This window comes from Glycine soja, chromosome 19 (genome assembly GCF_004193775.1).
Source record: "Glycine soja cultivar W05 chromosome 19, ASM419377v2, whole genome shotgun sequence".
NCBI lineage: Eukaryota > Viridiplantae > Streptophyta > Magnoliopsida > Fabales > Fabaceae > Glycine > Glycine soja.
In genome coordinates, this window is record NC_041020.1 from 45,237,137 (window position 1) to 45,254,710 (window position 17,574).

Consider the following 17,574-nt stretch of genomic DNA (forward strand, 5'->3'; position numbering starts at 1 on the left):
ACCAAATTTTAAACATGAAATATTGCCGTTTGTTTCTTTTCTTTCACCAAATATTTATATTATTTATATTTTAAGTTCTAGCAAAAAATATAATAATATTTCACTTAGAAAATTAATTAATCAGTTGATCATATTAAATTCTCTGATTCAAATGATCATCAAATATTAAAATAATTTCCTTAACAGAGATTAGATTTGTGTGACTTCGTAGGTTCAATATTAAGCCGGTAATATATTAATCAAGCTAGACTTCTAGCAACACTTCTTAACGTCCGTATAAAATAATGTTTTACTTTCAAAAACCCCTAGAAGAATAATATAATATTCTAAAGTATGATATTACTATCAAACTCTTTTTTGAGTTAACTTATAATAAATTAAGAAACTCATTTCTTTTTTCATTTAATTTTTCTGGCCAAAATATAATTTTATTCATAAAATTCAAACTCATTATCAAAAGTTGATTGATTCCTTCTTAATTAATCATTAATTTCACATGTATTTAATCATATCAAATATTTATTCAACGAGTGTTCTAAAGCATTAGGTATCTAGAATCAAAACATAACAAATAACCTATTAATTACTATGACAATCTCATGTCAAATAAACCTATTAAACCTCTTATTGAAAATTTTCTATTGACATTTTATGGAAAATTTAACCATTGAAAATCTCAATCGAGTAAGTTCAATAATGACATCCACACATACATCATTTATATATAGAATTTAATAAATGAGATCTATTAATTTTTATCTAATAAAGACTATTACATATAAATTAATCTATCTGTATAATTTATGTCTTATTAATAATTTAATAAAATAATAAATATGATAATAAAATAAAGAATAATTCCTTACTAAAATTATTAACATGATGGATTAGATATTGAGTATAGATATTTACCCTCAACAATAAATAGGACTACTGGGATAGGCCACATGTTCTCCAATCAAAATAAAATACATTAGAGATATATTTTATTTTATTCGTGTACCACATGAGATATTGTTTGGTAAATTACTAGCTAGGTCATCAACCCGTGTGTGTATTTGTACATAAATGACAACAGCAATTTCCATATAATAAAATTACAGAATTATGAAAAAAAATGGTGAAATATAGACAACTGATCAATTCTTGAAACAATTTTAATATTATATATTGAGATCCAATTAAATAATATTTTCTTAAATTTCACCGTTGGATTAAAAGTTTTTTCTATATAGATTATATATGTAAAATTTCATGTTAATCCAAAATCATTTACTATCTTGTTCATATAAATTAAAATCGATATAATATAAACATGTCAAAATATATTAAATATAAATTATTTGATTACTTGTTGTTGTTCAATTTTGACAAAATTAGATACAAACGATCTTGATAATATGTAAATATAATTTAAGGGTTTGATCAATAAAAATTAAATTCTATATCAAATTATAAAAATGGTGAAATAATTATTAAAATTATATTGATATAGTTTGATTCATCCTCTTAATTAATTTAATGTTAGTATACTAATTATTTAGTTGGTTTTTTAATTTTTAATTAATTTTTAGTCTGTTTGTCCAAACTACCCTATGTATAAAATTTGATCATTAAATACATAATACGTTATAAATATTTAGTAGTCAAATTTACTATACCGAAGTTGATCATTAAGTAAACAACATGTTACTATTCAGATGCAATATATTACAGATGGACCTTGTATGCTTTTTTTGTCAGTGTCGATGGACCTTTCAACACTGAGGTGGGCTAGAATCCAGGCCCGACAGGGGTAAAACGGTAAGAATATGACAGAGTGGAGCACCGTTGGATCACTATCACCAAAAACGTTGAGCCGTAGATATATAGCGAAGATGAAAAGCGAAGAGCGGATTTCAAAAATTCAAATCTCAAACGCTTCTCTCCCCGAACCCGCTCTCACACCCTTTTTTCACATCTATAGAGAGAAAGAGAGAGAGAGAGAGAGAGAGAGAGAGAGAGAGAGAGAGAGAGAGAGAAGGAACCATTTTTCATTTCTCAGAAGCCATTTCAGAATCGGATCTAAGAACCAAAAATGTCTTCGAAAGAGAAGGGCGTCAACGTTCAGGTCCTCCTCCGTTGCAGGTAATTCCGTTTTCCTTCGTTAATTTCCGCGTTCTGGAACTCCATTTCCCATCCTTACACGTCGATTTTTCGCAGGCCCTTTAGCGACGAAGAGTTACGGAGCAATGCTCCGCAAGTCGTGACTTGCAACGAATACAATCGAGAAGTGGCCGTGTCACAGAGCATCGCCGGCAAGCACATCGACAGGGTTTTCACCTTCGATAAGGTCCCTCTTCTCACTCTTCCTCACATTTGATATGTTATAATCTCCAAGCTTGAGTTTACGGAAATGGACACAAATATTGGGATGTTAAGTTAATTTTAGGGGGATTTCAATTTCAAATCTGAAATGTGTTCATTTTATTGTGAAGGTTTTTGGTCCTTCTGCACAGCAAAGGGATCTTTATGATCAAGCTGTTACTCCGATAGTTAATGAAGTTCTAGAGGGATTTAATTGCACTATATTCGCGTATGGTCAAACTGGTACGGGAAAAACCTACACAATGGAAGGGGAATGCAAAAAGGCCAAGGTATGCTTTAGTGTTTTGATGTTATGCACACACAAATTATTGAGTTATGTTAGTGACTTTATTTGAGTATTGTACTACAGAGTGGTCCCAATGGAGAGTTGCCTCCAGGAGCTGGAGTTATTCCTAGGGCTGTCAAGCAGATTTTTGACACACTTGAGAGCCAGAATGCTGAGTACAGTGTGAAGGTCACCTTTTTGGAATTGTATAATGAAGAAATCACTGATTTGCTTGCCCCAGAGGAGCTTTTAAAGGCTTCTTTGGAGGAGAAGCAGAAGAAGCAGCTGCCTCTCATGGAGGATGGTAAAGGTGGAGTTCTAGTAAGAGGCTTGGAGGAAGAGATTGTGACGAGTGCCAGTGAGATTTTTACTCTTCTGGAGAGAGGGTCTTCTAAACGACGAACTGCAGAAACTTTGTTGAACAAGCAGTCAAGGTAATTGTTGTTTTGCTATTTCTTTAGTTGATAGGTAGTGGAATCAATTTTTGATCACTTACTAAGACTTGTTTTCTCTTTTCAGTCGATCGCATTCGTTGTTTTCCATTACAATCCACATCAAAGAAGCAACCCCAGAGGGTGAAGAACTGATAAAGTGTGGTAAACTTAATTTGGTGGATCTTGCTGGGTCAGAAAATATATCTCGTTCTGGTGCTAGGGAGGTAAGCTTCCCATTTGTTCAGCGTTCTATATATTCTGGTGTTTTCCCAAAAATAATAATTTTGAACTAGTAAGTTGAATTTTGTTCGTGTAATATTTGTTAGGGTCGTGCAAGGGAAGCAGGGGAAATTAACAAAAGTTTGCTTACTTTAGGGCGAGTGATCAATGCACTAGTGGAGCACCTGGGTCACATCCCTTACAGGTTTTTAACTTTTGGGCTTTCATTCTTTTTAGTCATTGGCATTATCCTTTTCTTTGTGTTCTTACATGGATAAGTTGGTATTTAGGGATAGTAAATTGACGCGTTTACTGCGTGATTCACTTGGGGGAAGAACGAAAACATGCATCATAGCGACAGTGTCTCCTGCTGTTCATTGCTTAGAAGAAACTTTAAGCACGCTGGATTATGCACACAGGGCAAAGCACATAAAAAATAAGCCTGAGGTTTGTTATTGACTGAGTGACTTGAGGGTTGAGAATGTTTACGATACCATGCATCTTTAGCGAAATATCTTTCAAACATTTCATGTGAATATGTTACAAGTATACCACTTCTACAAGGATTTTATGAGATACTTGACTATATTTGTGTTTTACACCCATTAACTAAATATATGATAAAATCATCTACAATAAAAATTTTAAACAGAGGGACTGATTTGTGTGTTCTATTGGATCCATATTAGACAAGTATGCATTGCTTTTAACCTCCTTTTTATTTTCTGATGCTTTTTAGGTTAACCAAAAAATGATGAAATCAACACTTATCAAGGATCTTTATGGTGAAATTGAACGCCTTAAGGCAGGTGAGTTGCGTTGTAGATTTGTAGTTCCTAAAGTAAGTATCTCTTGGGTTTTTCAGATTTCCTGCTAAAGTGTCTTATTGTTGATGAAACCATTAAATTCGTGACTATGACCAGAGGTTTATGCTACACGCGAGAAAAATGGAGTGTATATTCCGAAGGAAAGATACTATCAGGAGGAGAGTGAAAAGAAGGTTATTTTTCTCTCCATATTTGTCTGTTACCTTCTGTCGCAATATGGAAAATTTATCAAGAGCACTAGAGCTGTACTATTGTTCCATGCAACTTTCAGCTGCTGAGAATCATAGAGATCATTCTGGTTTAGTGCCTTGGTCATTTCTAGTCGTCTAGCATGTTTTTAAATATTGATCCTTGATAAATATAAATTGATTTGGTGTTTTATTTTCATGATCTGGTTGTTAAAACCACTTTTTCCAGGCCTTTCATTGATGCATGCTTTTCTTCTGTTTAGGCTATGTCAGATCAAATTGAGCAGATGGGTGTCACAATAGAAACTCAACAGAAGGTTTGTTTTATTGAAAAAACTATTTATGTATAGAATATACGGCGTGCCTGACTTGTTTTCTATGTTTCAACCAGCAACTTGAGGATTTGCAAAACAAATACGTTGACCAAATTCGGCAGTGTTCAGATTTGAGCAACAAACTTGATAGTACTGAGGTGAGTTATCGATTTTTTTGTTCAATATCATGGAATTTTATATGCGTTATTATATGGAAATGGTGATGAACCACACAGAAAAACTTGAACAAGACTAGCAAGTTGCTTGCCAACACAGAGGAAGAATTGAAGAAATGTCAGTATACCCTGAAAGAAAAAGACTTCATCATTGCTGGGCAGAGAAAAGCAGGTATGCCGTATACACTATCGCCTTTCAATCATTGTTTCTTGTGTAATGTTCCTTTGTGATAAAGTTAATTATGCGCGACAGAAAATGCTCTGGCTCATCAAGCATGTGTTTTACGAGCTGATTTGGAGAAAGCTCATCAGGATAATGCTTCGTTATTTTTGAAAATTGGTAGGTGTTATTCTTTTCTCTGTTATGAACTTATGATCGTCTAAGAATTGAGGATGTGTTTATTAACTTATTTATCTGTCTGGTAATATAGGTAGAGAAGATAAATTGAACTCAGATAACAAAGCTGTAGTGAACAATTTCCAAGCGGAGCTTGCTCAGCAGGTTGGTTCACTTTGCAATACTGTTGCAACATCATTGTCTGAACAGAATGAACATCTAGAAGGTGTGAAGAAGCTCTGTCATTCTTTTTTGGACGTTCATGATAAGGTGTGTACGTCAAATATCCAATACTGTTGCTCTTGTCAGTTACATTCTTTGATGGTTTCATCCAATTTATTGAATCCTTTAGCCCCATATTTTTACGTTTCTTGTAGTAGTTTATTTCTAAATTCTCTCATTCCCCTTTTTGTTTTCTGTAGGCGGTTGTCGATTTGAAAAGGAAAGTCACATCTCTGAGGGCCTTATATATATCTCATTTCGAGGCAGTGGAAAATGTTGTGCGCTTGCATAAGGCGGGCTCTGATGCTAACTTGGAGGAACTATCATCTGTTATATCCTCTAATGGTCATTCTATTGAAGAAGTATGGTTCAGCTGTTTCAACTTATTGTTTCTACTTTTACTGTTATGTCTTTGGTGACATTTTTTTCATTCTTATAACCACTAAAATAAAAAATTTATTCTTGGTGAATCAGTTTCTTGCATCTGAAGCCACTGAAGCTGGTTCAATATTTGACAATCTTCAGAGTACCCTTTCAACTCAGCAGGGTGAATTGGCACTATTTGCAAGGGAACTACGCAATGTATGTGCTTCAAAGTTTTCCTTCATTTTATCTGTTTATTATAGCTTTTAACAAATTTGTCACATCTTTTGTCTTTTGTTTCTCTGTTCTGTACAGTATCCTGTATATTTCTTTTTTCTTTGTTCTGACTGATGTTCTTTATCTTCTTCTGACTCTATTATGTTGTGTATTGTAAATCAAAGAGATTCAATCTCAGCCTCGAACAAATAAAGGATATCTCTGATCGCTCTCAAGAATTTGTGGATAAGCTTTTTGAAGAATCAAAGAAGCTTGAAGACTATGCATCACAGGCTGACCAAATGCAATTGAAGAGCATTGATGAGTTTAAGAAAGCATACGAGGTTATATCATAACATTAACATGTATGGTTCGAAAGATGGTTATGATTGCTGACATCTGATGTGGACATGCTATTCTATTCTGTACAGGAACAATCAAAATCTGATACAGAGAAACTTATTGCCAATATGACTAGTTTAGTTTCAGATCACATTCGGCGACAAATGGATCTGGTCAGTTTTGGGTGTTATTTTTTATAGACGTATCGTTTTTTGGCCCTTGGCTTGATGGGTGATGATTGGGGTCGGTGGGTGGCTGGATACTTTTGTGTTTCTATTCCTGTCAATTTAGTTTGTTGTCTTTGATTGATGATCGGCCTTGCAGGTAGACGCAAAGCTTGTTGATCTTAGAGAAAGTGGCATCAAGAACAAGTCCTTCTTGGATGGACATGTGTCATCAGTGGGAGACATTGTGACCAATGGAAAAAGAAAATGGCAGGCCTTTTGCGAGCATGCAGAAAAGGATGCAAAAGACACTGCTGATTATTCTGCCGCAAAGCATTGTCGTATGGAGGTGCTCATGCAGCAGAGGTATAAGTGTTTTTCCTCAAGTTTTCTTCATCCGGATTCACTCACATACATTCTAACTCTCCTTTTAAATCCTTAGTGTTAATACTGCTCAATCGGCTTTCGAACATACAAAGAGAACACACGAGGCTATAATTGAGATGGGGACCAAACATATTTCAGCAACAGAGCCAATTGTCAGGTGCGTGGCAAACTGATTGTCAATGACTATCTCTTTGCAGCCCATCTCTGCATGTGGAGTGGGGAGGGAGTGTTGTACCGATATGGTTATTGCCTGTGTTTTTCTTGGTCCATTTTTCTGTTTTGATGCCTCATCAATAGGCTTCATGCGATGTGATATCAAATGTTTGGTACAGGAATGCTACTGATAACAATGTGCAACATGTCGTTGAGGTTGATTCTGCACGAGTTGCAGCAGAGGAAGATGTGGCAAAGAACAGTGAGGATCTTCTTGAGCAGTTAGATGGTGAGTATTATTGTGTTGGATCATGGTCCTTTGATTGATAACAACATTTACCTCTGCAGCTGAGATTGTTTGATCATATGATTACTTTTTTTTTTTTTTGTGATTTAACAAATTTCACTATCACTTTCATGATTTAACAACTTTCATGCACGCAAATACCTTAAAAACAGTCTTTCAAATATTTTAAGAGGCACGAATAACCAAATATCTCACTTTTTTTGTCAAAATGTCTTGTATATAGGATGCATTCATCCTTTTTTTCTTGGGGTGCATTTTTTGCAGTCACGTCTGCACAAGAGCGGGAGTCCATATCTGGCGTATTAAATGTGGTGAGAACTCATGCAAATACACTTGAGACGCTACGAGAGGATCACGCTGGCCAAGCTACTTCAATTGAACACACAACAAGCGAAACTTTTCAACGGCAGTACAGGGTATGTTGATTCGGTTTATATTTTGTTCTCGAAAGATCAAATATAAACATGATTTAGTAGACATGTTTAACATTAATTAACATGTGTTGTTGCTTCCTCTCTTGTCTTGCAGGACTATGAGCCTAGCGGCACAACACCTATAAGATGTGAGCCTGATGTTCCGACAAAGGGGACAATAGAGTCTCTTCGATCGTTGCCAATGGAAGCCCTTCTTGAGGAATTCCGAGAAAATAATCCATATGAATCTAATGATGTAAAGGAGTTGAAACCATCTCTTATTCCACGATCGCCTCTTACTCAGCTGAACTAATGGCGGTGGTCGGGTCCTCTGTTGAGTCAAATTTGTATTTTCTTTTGTAACATCACATTGCCTTTGTTACCCATTAATTGTTGGAAGAATGCATCATCGGCAGATAGATGATTGTAATGTGATATTTAGAGCAAAATACTCATGTAAATCCCACCTTGGGATGAAGTATAGGATAAATAATGCTTCATTTTACGTAAGGCTCTCCCTTGTGGTTAATCTATTCTTGTGATGTTTTGGCTGTTTGCCATCTACTTCTGTCTCTTGTAAAGGTGGGCATACTCGCTTTTGTTTTGTTTGTGGGTGTAGTCTTTGAAACTTCGAAAACATTTCCTATCTGCCTAATATTGGAACTACTTTTTAAATTTTGTTTCTGTAATCAAAAGGTTTAATTATTTATTTGTCCTATTGGCAGGGCAAGAATTAGTGACTGCTGCGACGTTATTCTTTAGCTGATAGTGATGATAATATTAGTTTAAGTTCTTGAAACTTAAATAATTCTCCCCAAAAGAAAACACTCGTAACTCGTAAGCACTTCTAGAAAAAAAAATAAGATGAAAAAATAAAATAAGTTTTCTATAATTTAAAATTAACTTGTGGAAAAGTTAAATTAGTTTTTGAGATGCTAATTTTAATTTTTATAAATTAAGTTATGAATAAGTTAATTTTAATTTTATTTTTTATCCTATAAATATTCATCGAGAAATTTATCAAACATTTGTCTTTTGTAATATTTTAGTTCAAATACATGATTCTAACATGTTTCAGTATCCGTAAGCTTACTCTTTTTTTTTTTTTTTGAAAAACTCAAATCTTTGACTAGAATAAGATTAAAATATAGTATATAGTTTTTCCGATTAAATTAAGTCTAAATCCACATTTTAAAATACAGTGGATAAGTTTATTTTGCTCCTGAACAAAAATAATGAAAATGATTAAAATCACTCAAGTTGTAATTGAATATGAAAAATGTTAAATCAAAATTTTAATATATTTTTCTGATCACATTTTTTTATAATTCATTGGAATTTACTAAAAAATATTGTGTAGGTTTTACATTTATTTTTGCTTATAATTTCTTAAACGTGCATGATTAACATTTGTCATAAATATACGAAAGTCATTAATTATATAAGTATCCAGAAAGTAGTCTTTAATTTATGAGAGCATGGTGTGGGTCTTGGAACACAACTTTTACGTATTCGTATGATGCACAACACGAGTTGCATCACCGTCGTTAAATGAAACAAGTGACGAAAACATATTTTTTTTATCTTGTGAGTTGAAATATTAAAATATCTCTTGAAATAAGTTACTCTTAAATCAAATTAGATTAATCAAGTCGTAGATTATTTTCTAAAAATCAAGAGTCTAGGAAGAAATGTACAAACTGTAAATATATTTAATTAAATAATACCATTTTTAAAAATTAAAAAAATAAATAATAACGTACATCACATCACATATTTCCTTTTTACATTTTTACTATTTTTCTTTCACGTACACATCTCAGAAATATATTCTAAAATAAAAAATATTTTGCACTGTCCTATTTTTTCGCCACAATATTTAAGAAAAAAAGAATGATGCCTCAGTCTTAGCCATGCAATAGAAAACTGTTAGACTCAAAAAATGCTTACAAGAAAACTTCCATTAACCTTAGTTACAAACAAAAGTACGTGACTTATCAACACAAGACCCTATCTTGTTTTATTGTTCGACGGATCCTTGACTTTTCATTGTCTTGTTTTATTGTTCACAAAACATTTCTCAAATTTAAATTGGGTGTACTTAAAGATTTTATGACACAATATAATACATTATGATGTTACTTTGTAAAATTAATATTATATATATATATATATGTTTTGGCCTTTATCAATTCTTTTAATTTTGATTGTTCCGATGAGAAAGGGGAGAGACGAGATTTAGGGTGAAGAGAGAATTGAGAAGTGAGAAGGGTAGGGTAATAAACGCACATTTTATTTAGTTTGAGTGTTTTGTCTCAATCTCAAAATGAATCCATTACGTTTTTTTGTGTATTTAGAAAGGTAACATGTTCAACCTAACTCGGGTTTTCAGAATCGACCAAGTTACAAATATTTACTAAAATCTATCAAGTTAATCTGGGTTACTTGTTTAACTGATCCAATTATTGAAGTGTATTAAGTCATTAGTTCTCGATAAAATCGACTGATTGATCCAATGAGAAAGGGGAGAGGCGAGATTTAGGGTGAAGAGAGAATTGAGAAGTGAGAAGGGTAGGGTAATAAACGCACATTTTACTTAGTTTGATTGTTTTGCCTCAATCTCAAAATGAATTCATTCCGTTTTTTTTTGTATTTAGAAAGGTAACGTGTTCAACCTAACTCGGGTTTTCAGAATCGACCAAGTTATAAATTTTATTAAAATCTATCAAGTTAATCTGGGTTACTTGTTTAACTGATCCAATTATTGAAGTGTATTAAGTCATTAGTTCTCAATAAAATCGACTGATTTATCCAATTTTTACGATTATGCATGAGAGAATTCAACGCACCAGTTATCGTATGACATGTGCTCTAGGTTTTGGATGTTTAAGTTGAAACATTTAACCACAAATTTTAAGAAGCTTTGTGACAACTTGGTGAAACTACCAACAACAACAGCCAACAGATATTTTTATAATTAACTGTTTTATTTCAACATTTTAAATATACCAAAATTAATTTAAAATATTTTATTCATTATTCAATCTCTTGCTAATAAGTTACTATAATTATATCCATGATATTTAATAAAGTAATTACTGATTTATCTTAAATATAAATCTATATAAAATTTAATGTTTGAATTTATTGATTAAGTTAAAATATAGATTCACTTTAATTATTATAATTATGTATTTTTATTTATTAAAAATAAAATAAAAAATCCCAACTACAAGAAAAGAATAAATGTAGTGCTGTTATATAATATTTACATATATAGCAAAACCATTTTGTATTGATTGATATGTATGTTTAATTTTTTTAACCATCAGTCCATTTTAGTTAAAAAATAAAAATAAATAAATAAATTATGCACACGATATAAAATAATTGTATTGTCATATAATCACAATTAATTCTATATGTCAAATTTATTGAGTTTTATGATAATTATTTTTAAAATTATTGTAATAATTAAAGTTTTCATCATAAAATTAAAATATAATTTATATATTTAAAATATTTTCTATCATAACTTTTAATTATATAAAATAAATAATTTTGTTGTATAGTTAAAATAGTAATTAATGATTATAAGAGTGTTTTATAATTAGAAGTTCCACTCGGTTTAAAATATTTAGATCCCAATAACATAGACTCAGCTTCCCCGTTAGAATCGCTCAAAACAATGGTAAAAAACAACTACTGCTTTTATTTTGGATTTATTTATCTGATTCCTATTTTCTGTCTACGTTAGCCACCTTACCCCCTTTGAATTTCACTCTATAAATAATGTGAACCATCTAATTATTTCTCTCCATGCTTTTTATTCCCATGCTAGACCACCCCACGCAATAAATCCTTTTATTTCATCTTGTTTTCTTTCTCTTTTTTTTTTCTGATGGTTCTTCCAAAGTGTCGCTATATCACTGTAGTGTTTTTTGCCTTTGTTGTGTTACTGATCAACAATGGCGTTGAAGCTTTTCATAAAGTATATCCTCATCTTCAATCTGTTTCAACGATTTCCGTGAGCAGACAACACAGAACTGCATACCATTTCCAACCTCCTAAGAACTGGATCAACGGTTCGTATCATACGCTTTTTAACCTTGATATATTTGTAGTAATTTGAGTGCAATTTCCTTTTTTTTAAAATAAATTGTTTAATAACAAGTATTTGACATAAACTTATTTATTAACAACTAACTAGTATTTAACAGTGGGATGATAAATGCACAGTGAAGGTTCTGCTTTCATAACAACGAAAAAAAAAAAACTGAAGAAATTTTTTTAGTCTACAATTGAATTAATTATGGTTTGAAATTATGATAACATCAACATGATGATATGATATGATGGATAAATATGTCTCTAAAAATGTAATTTAGAGTATTTAATCTTTTTGTTTGTATAAAAAAAACATGATGAGAGATTTCTTAAATAAATCTCTATGTTTTGAGAAGTTATTCATTGACTCGCTGAATTGAGAATATCCTTAGTTCTCCCAAACTATGGTAACGATTTTATATATTATCATAAAAAAAAGAACAAAAGAAAAAACTTTCTATATCATAGTTAGGTATGAGGTATTCATACTCAAAATTTCGAATATCACGGGAAAAGAATGGGCTGTGAGTTTTGGTTTGGTGAAACCTAACAAAATATGTATTTGCTTTTTTATTCCATGCTCTTGATTTGATTTAGCGGATTAGGCTGTAATTAAGGATCCGAGCATTCCTTAGGGTGTTAAACGGAAATTTTGATGCGATAGAAAACAGTTATTATATATGGGAATACTATCCTTTTGTTGTTCCTCCTTTTTATGCGGCTACGACGAGCATCATTTTGTGGTTATTTGGTACACCCCTTTGAAGCTTAAATAATTATTTCTCATGCATTAATTAAGTGCTCGTTAATAGGTGTAAATGATATACTACATCTGGCTAAACCTATGCCTTTTAGCATGGCTTTCTAGTAGTTAAAAAATGAAGCATGCAAAAGTCTTCTATTCAGCAGGGGTATATAAAGTCTAAACTATTTTGTGTTAGTGCTGCGTGGATTTGGACGAAATTTTTGTACGGTCCAGGATAGTTATGTTTTTTAATTTAAGAGAAAAATTTATAACCATATAGTAATCTCAATCTATACGATAGTTTTTTTTAGATTTAAATGCATGGGAAGTAGGGCAGGGAATAGTAGATTTTGTTTTTCATACATATGGAATAGCTTTCCATCTTATTCCCTTTGTTAAATAGTGGAGAATCAGACTTCTTTGTATAACAAATTATAATTTTACAACAAAGCAAAAGAGATAAAAGTTAGAGAAATGTGGAATTAATATAATAAATGATATAATATAGAAAGAGAAATCTAGAACATAAGGGATAAATTGTTGTATAAGTTGTTGCGTGATTCAACTCTAGTCACAATGGTGTTGGAGTTTTGACACTTAATATTTCATGTTTTATAAAACATTTGATCGAATAAAAATAAAAATATCATTTAAAATTATACTTTTTTTGCATTTATATTGTTATTTTTTCAACTACATAGGTCACATCGTGAAAAAGGGAAAAAAAGTTACTCTTGTTATCCTAAGTTAACTATATGTACTATCGCACTCAGGTGGTGCGCAAATCATCATCCTTTTTTATCTTTTACATTTTCGTACTACAAAATGAAATCAAATCAGTAATTAAGAGTCTCATAAACTTATTTAAGTATAATTTTAAAAATGATTATTATAAAAAATCATCTGAATAGCTTGAAACAAACTACTTCGGTTCTAGCTAGTTACTTTTTATCATCACGTGTCCTATTCTATGGTAATGGCTTCAAATTGTTCTCCCCGGATAGTTCGCACCTTCAATTCTCCTTATCCCACGCCTCAACATCGCCAATGTTGTTGGGACAATCACTAACACGTGGAGATCGATGCATGGCTAATTATAAGCTTCCATTGGTTATTATGAATTGTTATCTCATAATACTAACTTTCTAATCCTTCCATATGGTTAATGGACACATCAACCACATGCAGATCCAAATGGTAAGTAGAAACTTAATTTTTATTTTACTTTTCATTTTCAAATTAGCATCCATACATTTGTGTATTATCTTATATTCGTAATTGCAAACAATGTAGGACCCATGTACTACAATGGAATCTATCATTTATTCTACCAATACAACCCCAAAGGCTCAGTGTGGGGTAACATTGTGTGGGCCCACTCAATATCAAAGGATCTCATCAATTGGAGGACCCTTGAACCTGCCCTATATCCATCCAAACCATTTGACAAGTTTGGTTGTTGGTCTGGGTCAGCCACCATAGTCCCAGGTAAAGGACCTGTGATCCTCTACACCGGAGTTGTTGACGACAAACAAACTCAGGTTCAATGCTACGCCGTACCCGAAGACCTAAATGACCCACTCCTCCGAAAATGGGTTAAACCTGACAAATTCAACCCGATCTTGGTTGCTAACAAAGGTGTTAATGGTAGTGCCTTTCGCGACCCAACCACGGCATGGTGGAGCAAGGATGGACACTGGAAGATATTGGTGGGTAGTAGAAGGAAGCGTAGAGGTATAGCTTATTTGTACAGAAGCAAGGACTTTATGACTTGGGTTCAAGCCAAACATCCGATCCATTCCAAGGGTGAGACAGGTATGTGGGAGTGTCCTGATTTTTATCCAGTTTTGGTTAATGGCAATCAAGGATTGGAGACGTCCGAGGGAGGGAATCATGTGAAGCACGTGTTTAAGAATAGTCTTGACATGACTAGGTTCGACTACTACACCGTAGGAACATATTTTGAAGATAAGGATAGATATGTCCCAGATAACACTTCAGTGGATGGTTGGGGTGGACTTAGGTATGACTATGGTAATTTCTATGCTTCAAAATCGTTTTTTGACCCCAGTAAGAACAGAAGGATCTTGTGGGGTTGGGCAAACGAGTCTGATACCAAGGAAGATGATGTTCGCAAAGGATGGGCAGGAATTCAGGTACTTAAATTATATATATGCATTTTCTTTACAATTTTTTTCTTTTTAATTTCATCTCTCAAGTTTACAAAATTTGACTTTGTTTAATCAGTGTTTTTGTCTGACCAATTTGAAAATGTTAATTTTGACTGTTGTGGCATGTCTCACAATTTATTGTATCACCAAATTAACTAACTTAGCACACTAAACTAACCGAAAAAGGATCAATTTCATCCAAATAGACCAAAGTGGTTTTTTTTAACTTAAGATACTAAACTGTAATAATAATAATTAAGAAAAGATGAAAGACTAAGAAAGTATTTTTTGCCTCAAACTAACTTAGCTTGCAACTGATATAGTTATCTTTTAAGAAATTAATTTTCATGCATTTCCTAGTCTAAAAATAAACTTCATATTTAATTTCATATATATATATATATATATATATATATATATATTTGCTTTTACATTCTTTTAAAATTTATAATTGGATCTGCTACTTAACACACGGAGAAATTTATGTTTGCATAGGAGTTTTTTTTTATAATGTGCTATAGTTCCTTTTTTTATACTTGTGCAAATTAAAGGAATTTAAATATTCATGTAAGTGTTTGTTAAAATAATTAGGCAATTCCGCGAACTGTGTGGCTCGATTCTACTGGGAGACAATTGGTGCAATGGCCTGTTGAAGAATTAAATAATCTCAGAGGGAAAGAAGTTAATATGAACAGTCAAAAGCTTCAAAAGGGAGATTACGTTGAAGTAAAAGGAATCACCGCTGCCCAGGTTAGATTCTTAATAAGCATTAATATGTGTGTGTGTGTGTTTTCATACATACATATAATGATATAAAACTGATGATATTATATAACTAATTTTTTCTACAGGCAGATGTGGAAGTTACATTCTCATTTGCAAGCTTGGACAAGGCAGAGACATATGATCCTAAGTGGGTAAATGCACAGGACCTCTGTGCCCAAAAGGGTTCAAAACTTCAAGGTGGGGTTGGACCATTTGGGCTTCTCACATTAGCTTCTCAAAATTTGGAGGAGTTCACTCCTGTGTTTTTTAGAATTTTCAAAGGTCCAGTTAAGCATGTGGTTCTCTTATGCTCCGATGCAACAAGGTTAGTATATAATACAAATTGGGATGAGAACTTCTAATTTCTTTCCATTTTCACATCTTTGATTTTTTTTTTTTGGCAATTCTGAACAGTTCCTCTTTGAAGAGTAATATGTACAAGCCATCATTTGCTGGCTTTGTAGATGTGGATTTGGCCACTAATAAAAAACTCTCTCTTAGGAGTTTGGTATGTACAAATGCAACCATTGCTCCATTTAGTGCTTACATATAATATATTTATAAGCTTCAATACAACAAATCAATGTTCTTTATTTTTTTCATCTGAACGGCAGATTGATCACTCAGTAGTGGAGAGTTTTGGTGAAGGAGGGAAGACAAACATTTTGTCTCGGGTTTATCCACAGTTAGCAGTGGCTAATCAAGGTCACTTGTTTGTGTTCAACAACGGAACTGAACCCATCTCGGTGGAAAACCTCAAAGCATGGAGCATGAAGCCGGCTGATATAAAATAATCAGCCAGAAATCAATAGTAGGCAGAAAGTAATATGGCTTATTACTCGGTGAATTAGTATTCATCCCACCACTTTTATTTCAATAGATTAAGGGTTTTAGTGAGTTAGGCTTTTATTTTATTTCAATAGATTAAGGGTTTCAAACCATGCTACCACTTTACGATTTACGATATAGTGGATAAATTGGCTTTAGAGTTTGATTTTGAATATTAAAAAATTGATATCATGTGTTATTTTATTTCTCTTATTATTGACACATCTAAAACAATATCCCACAAAATCAAAATAACTTTTCGTCATCCCAAATGTGTTTAAAAAAAACATATTCATTGTATTTTTAACTACTTCACAACGTTTTTGATTCAAATATGTTATAAAAATTAGGCTAAATGCCTATTTTAATCTTTTATCGTATTTTACTCAAAATGGTCATTTATTCTTTTAAAAAATTCACTTTATTTTTTTTTATTTTATTTAAAAGGTTTAAAATGATCATTTAATTATTTAAAATATACTAAACTTTGTCTTTCAAATAACATTCAAATAAAACCCTTTAAAAGAATCATATTCTAAAGTGAACCCTTTAAAAGACAAAAGAGTTTAAAAGATGAAGAACCAAATTAAATAAAAAAATAATATAAAAGACCAAAATGGTTATTTAGCTTGAAAATTATCCAACAAACAATAGGAAAAGAAGAATGTTTGTGTGATATAACTGATGAAAAAAAAAGAGAAAAATATTATTGTAGAAATTTTCAAACAATTTTATTATATAAATTAATGATCTATAACTTTACATTTTGTCTTATTATTATTATTAAAGTATCCAATTGAAAAAAGCCACAATGTTTTACACGATTGTGGCTATTCCGTTTAAATTTATTTCGTTTTCGGCTACAAAACTTGGTTTGAACAAGATTGTGGCTATTCGGTAATTCTGCAAAAACAAACTTGATTTTTTTAATTTAACAAGCTTCTTTCATTAATTTCGTCTCTTATTTTTGTTACTAGACTCCGTCCTTAAAGTCCGGAATGATTATTTACTAGAAATTTCAATTAAAAAATTGAAATTGGTGATTAGATCTAAGTTTTTATTGGTCATGTTTTTCATAGTCCTAATTAATATGGTGCCCACATATATAGCTGATGAAGATTACTATTGGTCTGCCAATGCTTTCGATGACCAACCAAATGAGTTCCAAGTCCAAAGTCCAAATGCAAAAATGCAGAGCGTGTATAAAAAGTATGTTGCTCGTACTTCTCAAAAAACAACGTGGTTTTGAAGAATTTGGGAGTAG

General features: G+C 32.1%; 2 protein-coding genes across 2 annotated transcripts; both read left to right on the top strand.

Annotated features, from left to right (window-relative positions):
* Positions 1–1,911: 1,911 nt before the first annotated feature.
* LOC114398015 (kinesin-like protein KIN-5C) lies at positions 1,912–8,369 on the top strand. Its single transcript, XM_028360123.1, has 23 exons — positions 1,912–2,127; positions 2,203–2,332; positions 2,478–2,636; positions 2,717–3,066; positions 3,152–3,290; positions 3,393–3,490; positions 3,576–3,732; positions 4,025–4,094; positions 4,209–4,285; positions 4,564–4,617; positions 4,692–4,772; positions 4,851–4,962; positions 5,044–5,130; positions 5,222–5,397; positions 5,550–5,711; positions 5,824–5,931; positions 6,114–6,272; positions 6,360–6,443; positions 6,595–6,800; positions 6,877–6,978; positions 7,154–7,263; positions 7,546–7,697; positions 7,810–8,369. Exons 1-23 carry the CDS (start codon positions 2,078–2,080, stop codon positions 8,005–8,007), a joined length of 3,021 nt encoding a protein of 1,006 aa, XP_028215924.1. The 5' UTR covers positions 1,912–2,077; the 3' UTR covers positions 8,008–8,369.
* Positions 8,370–11,562: 3,193 nt separating this feature from the next.
* Positions 11,563–16,509, top strand: LOC114399480 (beta-fructofuranosidase, insoluble isoenzyme 1-like). Its single transcript, XM_028361680.1, has 6 exons — positions 11,563–11,779; positions 13,840–14,702; positions 15,309–15,467; positions 15,569–15,807; positions 15,897–15,990; positions 16,097–16,509. Exons 1-6 carry the CDS (start codon positions 11,596–11,598, stop codon positions 16,274–16,276), a joined length of 1,719 nt encoding a protein of 572 aa, XP_028217481.1. The 5' UTR covers positions 11,563–11,595; the 3' UTR covers positions 16,277–16,509.
* Positions 16,510–17,574: the final 1,065 nt, after the last annotated feature.